The following is an 11,096-nucleotide window of genomic DNA, read 5'->3' as shown; positions in this document are numbered from 1 at the left end:
AAAAAAATGGATCGTTTTAATCTGGTGTTGTCACGTGTCACTCCATTCAAAATAGGGGTATTTTTATTTTAAAGTATAACAGTTGGGATATAGATAATCCAATAGCATGACGGTAGGGGTATAGATAGTACAATGGTATAACAAGGGATATACGTAAACAATATTTGAAGGCAGAAAGGTATATTTAGCCGTTTGCCTGTAATAGGATAGTGTGTAGTGTGTAGTGTGTAGTGTGTAGTGTGTACTCTGTGTTATTGTCGCAAATTCCAAAAAGTTTGGGTAATAATAAAACGAATCACCGCGCGAAACGCTTTTGGAACATTCTCAATCAAAGACTCAACTCCTCCAAATGTCTGAAAATCCATTGCAGCTTCTGTTCAAAACTTACGAGAAAGTATCAAACTCTATCCAAAGCCAGCTTGCTCATTTCATATCTGTCCCAAAACCTCCTTCATCTCATAATGATGACCACTCCTTCTCTTTGGTGCTCTCTTCATCTTCTTCCACGAATCTACCTCCTTCAAAATCTCCAACTTCTCAACATTCTGAATTGCCCAAGCAGGTAATTTTCCTTAAGGGCCTTTACTTATTTTGTAGCTTCGAGCTGTGTTTTAGGTGCTGCTGCACTTATTGAAGCACCGGAGGTACGTAGATAATGCCTAATAAGTGTTTGATGAAAGTTCTCACAGATAGTCTGAGCGTCTTTTTCTGTTATTGCCGTAAAAATATTTTTGGCTGTTGAGATAGGTTTGAGCTATACAAACCGAATGGATAATGATGCTAGATTATGTAAGTTTTCACCATATACTACTAAAGAAAAAAAGAAAGATTATTTTTTCGATCAAATGCATGAAGGGTTTTGAACTCCACCTATATGAAAAGTGTCGCCAGTTCCAACGCCGGATAATAAAAGCAGTGGCGCGAGCGTGAAAATAGCTAGTTATGATAAATTTTTTGTACTAATAGATTTGCCTACTTAAGTACGTGGGACATTGATGAAATGGAATTGGCTTGAATATAGCGGAATGGATACAGAGGATTCATATAGCTGATCTGAACTAGTTGGGAATTGAGGCTTAGTTGACGATCTCAATGCATGAGGGTGTTGAAGTTTCCTCCAACTGACAAAAGACTACATAACAAATACATTTCTGAGGAGTGTGGGTAGACAAGGGGCGAGTATTTATGCAGCAATTGATCATTGATCGTAAAATTTGGGAGTTGATGCATCAAAAAATATTTGTTTTAGGAATTTCTTCTGGGTCTCCCGTTCATTAAGCTCTTTGGCATTTAACTGTTTTGAAAGATCGGAAAATTTTAATTGCTCCTCATTCACCAGGAAAATGTTATCCAGTATATGTTGGTTTTCAATTGCTTGCTGGTTGTTTTTTCACACCGCAGTAAAAAAAATTATCAATCATCTTTCTCAGGAGAAAAATGCTGGCCCAGTGACTAAAGAAGATCTTGGAAGAGCTACTTGGACTTTTCTTCACACTCTTGGAGCTCAGGTCAAGTATCCACTTTTTCTATTGCAGAAGTTCTCTTTCTAGTTTCTACGCAGCTGTAAAAACCTTTCAGCAGAGAAAATTTAGTCTGGGTTGCTTAGGCATTTCGGTTGACAAGTTTTTTGAGAATTGTACAGCAATACGCGTTCATTAATAATATTGTTAGCACACAGTTAAGCAAGGTGAGAACACTTATTACCCCTAACTGTGTTATCATTACTGTGAATTGTTCTATTTTGATATTTAATTGTCTGGTTTTATTTTTGCTCTACTATTTTGTTATATATCTAGTCTACCCAATGCTCTTGATGGTTAATAAATTCGCATAAGGGCAGTTACAATAGTGTTCCAAAGGGTTCCTTATCCGCCTGGTTCTTTTTTTTTTTCTTGGTGCCCAAAAATAGATACATTTTATTTGTTGAGTATTCTTGCTTGTCAACCTATATGATCAAAATAGCTCAATTTTATTTTTTTTCAGTATCCAGACAAGCCAACCAGACAACAAAAGAGGGATGTGAAAGAACTGGTATGGTACTCAGTCACCCTAAACTATTATTTTTCTTGATTTCAAAACTGTGAAGCTTAGAATCCCAACTGCTTCGTCATCAGATTCCAAAGAAATTTTTGAATATCTTCATGCAAAATAATAACATTTTGACCTTGTCTTCTCATGCTGTGGACATATCCAAAAGGATCTCTTCTCTTTCGAGAGCTCAACTGAAATTGATATGTCGGATTTCTGTTTGTCTGCATGTGAGGTACAAGGTGGGTGTGCATAAGAAATAATACAATCATTTGGGAAATTCTTGTGCCATTATAAGAGTGAGAGGTTTATGCAGTCCAGAGGATGGGAAGTATAGAAGTATAAATTTTGAAAGGGAGTAAACAATAGGTGCTCTATAAGATGGTGATGTGAATAAGTAATTTGAGAATGCTGCCGATTCCACTGACGCCACATTATTGCTTTTTTCCCTTGCATTGCATTTCATATATAACTTACCCTTATTGGGAAGTTTGGATTGCTCAATGTTGATTAGGAATTTTTCGTTCTAATTTTCTTATTGAATATGTCGCCTATTTAACATCTGTCTGAAACCTAAGAGTAGTCCCTACAATGCCAGATTTAAGTCTTGGGTGACTTATGGTTCTTACAAGTAGGAAAAACAAATAAAATTGAATTTTAGATAAAAGAAGGAAATAGAAAAATCGAAATCAACGAATGGTAAGTGCTTTAGGAACAGGAAAGCATGGAGTAGAGAAGCAGAAAACCGAACATGAAGAAAAAAGAAATAGATATTCCTGAAACTAACGATGCCACCATTCAAGGTACGTTCTAACTATCTTCACTCCAGCCCACTGTCTCTTGGCACTGTTCCCTCTTCACCTGCACCAGCCCGCTGTCCACTGCCCTTCTTTTGTCACCTGCTCCTATGTGCCCACCCCTATGACCCATTCTCAGACTAAAGCACCGTCAAAATCCTGAAATCCATCTTGCAGTCCGCTTTTTTACCCTCTCCCATTCCATCCCTTGGCTCAATTCACACCTCTACCTTCTCCCTCGTCCCACTGGGTCCCTGCTTGTCCTCGCTGTCCTCTCTCCCTTCAGCTACCCACGGAAGTATGCACATCTCCAGCATCATCTCCCCTCTTCCCCCAAACAAAGCGGCATACTTGCAGCTGCCTTTTAACAGCCTTACTTTTATTATAGCGTTTGCGATTAAAATACAAAAACACCCCCTATATTAGATGGTTTTGTATATGTGATTGGACAGTGATGTTACATAGCCCAAGGATCTGCTTTAAAATATTGAGGGCTTATCTAGGGGTAGAGTAGTTACCCCTTATCACTAGTTCAAAATACTCGAACTTCCTTTCTGTTATGCTTTTCATAAGCAATGAGACAAAATTAAGGTGACCACCATATGGGAAGTGTTATACATCGATGTCCCCAATTTATAATGAGCTTTTCCATTATATACTACAAGGAATTTATGTTTTTACCATTCCGCAAGCAATAAGGATTTTGATTATAGAGAATGGTGCTTTTTGTGGAAACTAAAGGGATAGCTTTTCTTTTTGCTTGCAGATGGCAATATTATCTCGCATGTACCCTTGCAAAGAATGTGCAGATCACTTCAAAGAAGTTCTAAGGTACCTAGTTTATCAGCTTGCATGAGAGCAATAGGTACATTTTCTTTTTTCAGAATTTTCATTTTTAGATTCTAATCTACAACAAACAATGTCCCAGTTCCAAACAAATGGGGATTGGGTATACGAATCCTCATCGATCATGTTTCTTTTTATATTTTCTACTGGCAATTTAAAACTATAGGTATGTGATTGGCTTAATATTCTTATATATAGACCATCCGCATAAAAGTCAGTCGTTGTTGACATGTCAAATGAACCAATGATATAATGACACGTGTAATTTTGGGGAAAAATTGGCATCTGTAATTTAAAAGAGAATTACAATAATTAAAAAAAACCCAAAAACCAAAAAAAATAAAAAGAAAATAAAAGTCCTCAAATCTCCCCCTTTCACTTATCCAAAATAGTAGAAAGAATAGAGAAAACAAATGGAGCACATATCAAATTCTGGAAAGACAAATGGCTCAACAACATTACACTCATGGATGAATACCCTAGCATGTTCCAGATTGCATTGGACAAAGGCTCCTCCATAAATCCGAACAAAAGTGGCAATAATTGGGATGTTCATCTCAGAAGAGCAGTGCAAGATTGGGAAGTGGAAAACTTGATAGAATTGCTTGCCAGAGTGGAAAGGTTCAACATGAATGCAAGTACACCAGACACCATTTGTTGGGGGAGTAAGGGCACTTTCTCAGTGAAAGAATGTTATAGGGAGCTATGTTCTCAAAACCAAGTGATCGATGTGTGAGAATGCACGGGAGAAAAATCTATTATTAACAATGATACAATGAGCCCTATATATAATACATCTTCTACTCCTACTACATATGGGATTAGGACATATTCTATTCCTACTACATATGGGATAAGGACATATTCTACTCCTACTACATATCGGACTAGGACATATTCTACTCCTACTATATATAGATTAGGACTATATACACATAACTATCTAACACTCTCCCTCAAGCCGGTGCATACAAATCATATGTACCGAGCTTGTTACATATGTAACTAATAAGAGGACCAGTGAGGGACTTGGTGAAAATATCTGCAAACTGGTCATTCGACATACAAGGCCATGGACTCCCCTTGAGCAACAAAACCAGGTGGTTGCTGATAAAAAGAAGTTGACCGAAAGGTCGCTGGTAAAATTTGAAAATAGTGAGATTAAGCCGAATTCCACACTACAAAATAGGTTCTAAAACACCAGCAAAAACACAGAAACTTTTCTGGAAATTACTATTTATGCCGGGAAATCACTGTTCATGCGGGGAAAAGGGCATTGTTCATGCCGGAAAAAATAAAAGTCGTCAGAATTTGTTGTAATTAATATGCGTAGGCTCGGAATCACCGGAGAAGTAAGTTGTCCTAAAGAAGTTTTGTCAAAAAGTGGCCGGAATGTCTCACACACACAGGAAAAGTTACTGTAGCTCGCTGGAACCCTAGTTCTGGCAGCGTGTTGAGGTACATGATGGACTTTTTGTCGTAGTGATTGACTGTTTCCGAACAAGATCGTAGTGTTGGTTTTTCGCACAACACTTATCGCTGAGGATATAACGCAAATCAATCTTGAGTCATCAACCGAAAAGACGCACGGTGACTGACTTTTCTGTTCCGATAAGACTGAAATTTCTGGGGTTTGATCGCACAAGGGTTTCGGATCTGATGGTGGTACTGGTTTATGCACAGTACCACTGTAACACTGATGAACCCTGGGAACAAGACAAAGTTGCCGAAAAATTGCACGTCGACGAGATCGTTCTTCCCGGATGTCGCTCGAATGACGCACAACGATAATTTTCTCACTGAAGCTCTGATACCATGTGAGAATGCATGGGAGAAAAATCTATTATTAACAATGATACAATGAGCCCTATATATAATACATCTTCTACTCCTACTACATATGGTATTAGGACATATTCTACTCCTACTACATATTGGACTAGGACATATTATACTCCTACTACATATGGGATTTAGGACTATATACACATAACTATTTAACACGATGCATGGTCATGGAAATTAATATGGAAAACTAAGCTGCCTATTAAAGTAATTTGCTTTGACTCGATTGTTCTCCATGAAGCTTGCTTGACACAAGACAATCTCAACAGGAGAGGCCTTCAGCTGGTCAATAGATGTTATATGTGCAGGGAGAATGTGGAAACAGTCAGCCATCTGTTTTTGCATTGCCCAGTGGCCACTGACCTTTGGAACATGTTTTATTATATTTTTGGCCTCAAATGGGTTATGCCACAAAACATAAAACAGGCACACCTGAGCTGGAGTCGATGGAGAGTTGATAAGACCATCAAGAAGATCTGGTTGATGATCCCTACAGCTATTTTTTGGTGTTTGTGGAATGAGAGGAATAGTAGATGCTTTGATGGGATCTCAACTCCAAATCACTCTCTCAAAGCTAGATGCCTACTCAATCTTTTTTGTTGGACTAAGTTAGCTACTGTAACTAGTTCTGCTCATCTTTTGGACTTTGTTAGCTCCCTTGTCTTAGATTGACATACTGTAAAGGGACTAGTTTTTCTTTCATTTTTGCACCTCAACTTTTGTAACTATGCATCTTCTTGATGCTTTTGTTAATATAACATCTTGCTTCATCAAAAAAAAAAAAAAAAAAAAAAACAGAGAAAACAACTCCTTCTTAGTCCTTCCCCATAACCCCCCCCCCCCCATTCCTCACCGTGAAGGAGTTTCAAATCACCAATAATAACTTACCTTGGTTAGTAGGATCATTTTTGAAGTACCAAATGTTCACTTAGAGCCAAGAACCTAACCCCTTTCTCAAAGTGCAAATCTGTCCTGAAATAGCTATATTTATGGTGCTGGGGTTCCATGCTCTGGCCATGCGGCAAATAGCCGTCGCATGGACTGTGATTGCACGGCCACCCTTTGGTAAAACAGCCATATCTTTTCGTACTGATCTACAACTGACAAACAGTTTGAAGTGTTGGAAATGCTTCAAGAGCTACAACTTTCGTCAAGGAACCTTGGTGAAATTTCTTATATATCAAGAGATATATATTTTTGAAGTTGGATACTATTTTCACTAAATTTCAGGCACCCCATGCAATGGGCATGCGGCACATCCCCTGGTTCCAGGATCTGGACGGTGACTTGCAATGCCCACTTGATGGAACCTTAGTCCATTGCGTCACCTCGCTTCTTGTCCAAATCTTTGTGAGTGTCTCATGCCCTGTCCAAATAGGAGACATGGCCTGGAACTTTCCACTGCGATTCATTTGCTTCCATTTTTCTTATTCCCTGATCCAAACCTCTTCCTATTGGTTCCTTAGGCATGTTCACATATCCCCAGCTCATTGTCACCCTCGTGTGAGCCCGCACGCCCTTTGAGATTAATTAAATCACACTGTAAACATGTAATTAGCTTGAATTAGATACGAAAAATTTACGGAGCTTTACAATCTCGATAGTCGGTGACGTCATTGGGCTAGAGTGCCTTTCTGTGATGTTATGACTTAGACTGCTGCCTTGAATGCTCGGAATACCTTAACGAGTTTCTTAGTGAATGTTGATGAACTTTGTTTCTCTTGTTATTTGACAGAGCAAATCCTGTACAAGCTGGATCTCAAGCTGAATTTTCACAATGGTTATGTTACATGCACAATGTGGTAAATAGAAGGTACTGCATTGTAAAGCTTTTTCTGTTTTCAGCTATGCATCTTTTACGTCAAGAAAGAGGACTTAAAACTCTTAAATATGATGTGAACACATTGGCCCCCAAACACTTTAACTTGAATCTTGTTAGTACAATCTTATTTGAAACTTCTCCTCTTTTAACCCTATATTCATGACCTTTTCTTCTCCGTTTTCTGATTAGTGAACTTGATAAATCCTCTTGATGTCCATTATAGAAAAAATTTCTGCAGTTAGAGTATGCGTCCAGTTTGTGACAGAACTAGTTTTCTTGATTGCTTCCCAATCTTGTCTTCAATGGGTCTTTTAAGTTGAAAGTTTTTTTCATCGGGTTAGTTCCTGCCTGCTTGAAGTTTGATATTTAATTTATTCCTGTATTTCTGAAGCGAATTCCAACTATTTTATACAGTTTGAACAAGCCTATATTTCCATGTGATCGAGTTGATGCACGATGGGGCAAGCTTGACTGTGAACAACGTGCATGTGATTTGCAAGGGAATGATAAATTTTGGCCATGAGGTACCGTGAAGCTCTTATATTATGAACAGCATATACAGAAACCATAATCCAGAATTTGTTCTCATTCACACCACCAATCCAAGGAAACAAGATACAGATTTTGCTAGCTACACTTAAAAGAGCATTCAGTTAGTATTATGTATCTTTCCATTGATGACTTGAAGTTGCAACCCTTTCTGAGGTGAAGCTCTGTTCACAGGGAATTGTATAGTTATTCTACAACGCAAAGTGGCATCTGTAACTATATTCTTGAGTGCTGATTATAAACCATTGAAAGCCTGGAACAAACTCCAGTTGTGTGAATGAACTTATTATGTTTTATTTGGAAGTGACAAGTTCTAATTGACCAAATGAGTTATAGGCCGTCGCCTACATCCAACTTGAGAAAGCACTTCCTAAGAGACGAATTTGCTAACTTAACCTGGTATATTGTCTCTTTTCGTCTTCTTGAGCCGAGGGTCTATCGGAAACAACCTCTCTATTCCCTCAGGATAGAGGTAAGGTCTGTCTATACACTACCCTCCCCAGACCCCACTTGTAGAATTTTACTGGGTCGTTATTGTTGTATAAGATCTAAAGAGCAATTTCAGCACCCAAACATCTTCTCAAATTGTTGACACCTCCCCAAGAGGGCAGGATTCTTTTCTTTATCATGTAAACAAGTATATCTTTGCAACCAGTAACATGTGCCCAGAAGAGTAGCAGTCCTAATTGCAATGTTTCTCCAAGAAGAATGTTATATTTGATGCATTTTTGGAAATATTTGTCTCTGTTATTGGGCAACCTTATGTTGACCATTGAATAGTACTTGAATCAAATGGGATAGGGATTGATAGCTCCGATCCTTTATTGTTAATTCAAACTAAGGGTGGCAAACGGTCCGGTCCCGGTCCCAAACTGGTTAAACGGACCCGATCTTCGTGGGCCGGGCTTAAACGGACCCATGCTTCATGGGCTTTTGGGTATATATATACCAAATAAATAGCGTAAATATTTAATCCTACTTATAAAGGACCCAGGCTTGCTACACGAAAATTAATATGAGTAAATAAATAGCGCAAATATTGTTCATATTCATGTTTATATTTATAAATATCGCTCTTTACGGTTGTGCGAGGCCATCCTTTATAAGTAGGATTAAAAACTCTTCTAATATAATGCACAAAGTGGAGGTTAGACGGAAAACTATAGGGTAAGCACATAACAGTAATCATTTTTGCCAATTCTTTCCTATCTTTTCTTGAGTCATAATATAAAATTTCACCGGTAATAGTGTTAATTCCCGGTTGAAATTAATTTGACCTGGTACTAGGGTCAGGCTAACTAGTTGGACTTGCCCTCCGGCCGCAACTTTCATTTGAAAAACTTTAGCTTTATCTTGAGGGTGTATCATTATGTGTCTCCTCAAACTCCCCCCTCCCCCATCAACATAGTTAAAGCTAACTTTTTGCTACAAGTTTTACACTTAGCTTTATTTTTCTCTCTTATTTGAATAAACAATGGCCAAACAAGAGATGTTTTGGCCCGTTTAGAAGGTTGTCTAGAAAAAGTAGGGGTAGTAACAGGGGGAGGGTCATCCGGGGCTTCCTTTGGATTAGTTGGGTTAACTTGAGCAACAGGACTAGTGGGTGTATCATCATCCGGTTGTGTTTCATCTAAATCTATTTCCTGCTCATCTTCTTCATCTATAGTTGGATTACCATAAAGAATTCATATGTTCATCATCTATGCGTTCACCACCACCAACATTATGCACATATTGACTATCCGTAAATTGTACTAAAGTATTATCACTATCAAGAATAGGAGCAGGTGGAGGGCGGGTATGGGGTTTGGGTAGGGGAGGCTGGGGAATTAGAGGAGGAATAGATTAGCCACTAGATTCACCACTTTTGGATTTTTCCTTATTTTTACTAAATATTTTTTTTAAGGAATATGCCATCTTAGTTATAATTATACAAAGTCATTAAATAAAACAAACAAAAATATAATATTAAAACTAAAGAGTTGGAACGAGTTTACCGAATTGACGAACAACTTGTTGAAATTAATTATCGTTGAAGACTTGAATACTTCAATTCACCAACTTCATAATTTTTCACACAAGTTGCAACAACAAAGTAACCAATTTTAGAAGAAACTTAGAGAGAGATTGATGATTTGGTGAAGAAAAATGAAAGAATGAGGGGGTATTTATAGTTGAAAATAGGGAAAAGGTGTAATTATAAAAAGTTTGGGGTTAAAACAAAGTTGGGGAGGTTAAATGGCTATTTTATAAATAGCCAACTACTATTTTGGCAGCCATAACGGCTATTTTTTAAAGGTGCAACGGTCAGATTTTTATTTGAGATTTTTATTTTATTTTTTAAAATTATGACCGGTTGAACCAGCCCACTTAGGAGCCGGTCCCGGGCCCAAACGGTCTCGGTCCTAACAGGCATATTATTTGAACCTTGAATCCGAAATTAGTATAAGTTTGATTTTCTTGTTTATTGTTTATCATTTATGATTATTTCTTGAGTTTGTCTCACAATCTTATTTAAGTTAGGCCCACTACCCTTATGGGCTCACGGGTTTGGGCCGGACCCGGACCTAACCGGCCCACTTGTCACCCTTAATTCAAACGTGTTCTATGGAGAAACAAAAGGTAGCCCTAAAATACCTGTTAAGTGCCAACCAAATAGGAGATGATGTCACTGTTTGCTTTTTAAAACTAATATATTCTGTCGAGAAATGATAGAAGTGAAAAATAAAGGGTGTGTTGTGTTGTAATTGGCTGATCAAAATCAATTGCAAGCCTAATGGAAGAGATGCCTTTTCCATTAAACTTTTTCCTCATTTTTTTGTGGGTTTGTTTGTTTCTTATTAGGAAATATGAGTTTTAGCCAAAATGTCAATATTTTTGGTTTTTACTTTGTTGAAAAAGGTGGCAATTGCGAAAGCATTTTTCTACTAGAAAGTATTTATACTTCTCTAAAATATTAATCTGTATGGATCCCAATTGCCACTTCTGGAGGAAATTATGGAAATCAGCTATTTTCATGACATGATAGAAAATTCTCAAGGTATTCTTTCAAAATTAGTGACAACTTTCCTTCATTTTGGTTGTGCTCAACTCAGAGCAACTCTTGGAGTGGATATGACTCCCATAAAACCTTTAGGAAACATGTATCTAGGAGTATAACATGGCACTTCAAGAAAAACTTACTCAGATCGGCGCATTCACCAAACCAT

At 37.8% G+C, this 11,096-nt stretch overlaps 1 protein-coding gene across 1 annotated transcript; it reads left to right on the top strand.

The window, feature by feature from the left end:
* The first annotated feature begins 209 nt into the window (after positions 1–209).
* On the top strand, positions 210–8,190 carry LOC107822098 (FAD-linked sulfhydryl oxidase ERV1-like). Its single transcript, XM_016648598.2, has 6 exons — positions 210–562; positions 1,431–1,508; positions 1,984–2,031; positions 3,592–3,656; positions 7,252–7,329; positions 7,753–8,190. Exons 1-6 carry the CDS (start codon positions 350–352, stop codon positions 7,859–7,861), a joined length of 591 nt encoding a protein of 196 aa, XP_016504084.2. The 5' UTR covers positions 210–349; the 3' UTR covers positions 7,862–8,190.
* The last annotated feature ends 2,906 nt before the right edge of the window (positions 8,191–11,096 follow it).

The sequence above is a fragment of the Nicotiana tabacum genome, chromosome 18 (assembly GCF_000715075.1).
Source record: "Nicotiana tabacum cultivar K326 chromosome 18, ASM71507v2, whole genome shotgun sequence".
NCBI classification, from domain to species: Eukaryota; Viridiplantae; Streptophyta; class Magnoliopsida; order Solanales; family Solanaceae; genus Nicotiana; species Nicotiana tabacum.
Note: the sequence above shows the minus strand (reverse complement) of the source record. Positions and strands in the feature narration are given on the sequence as shown.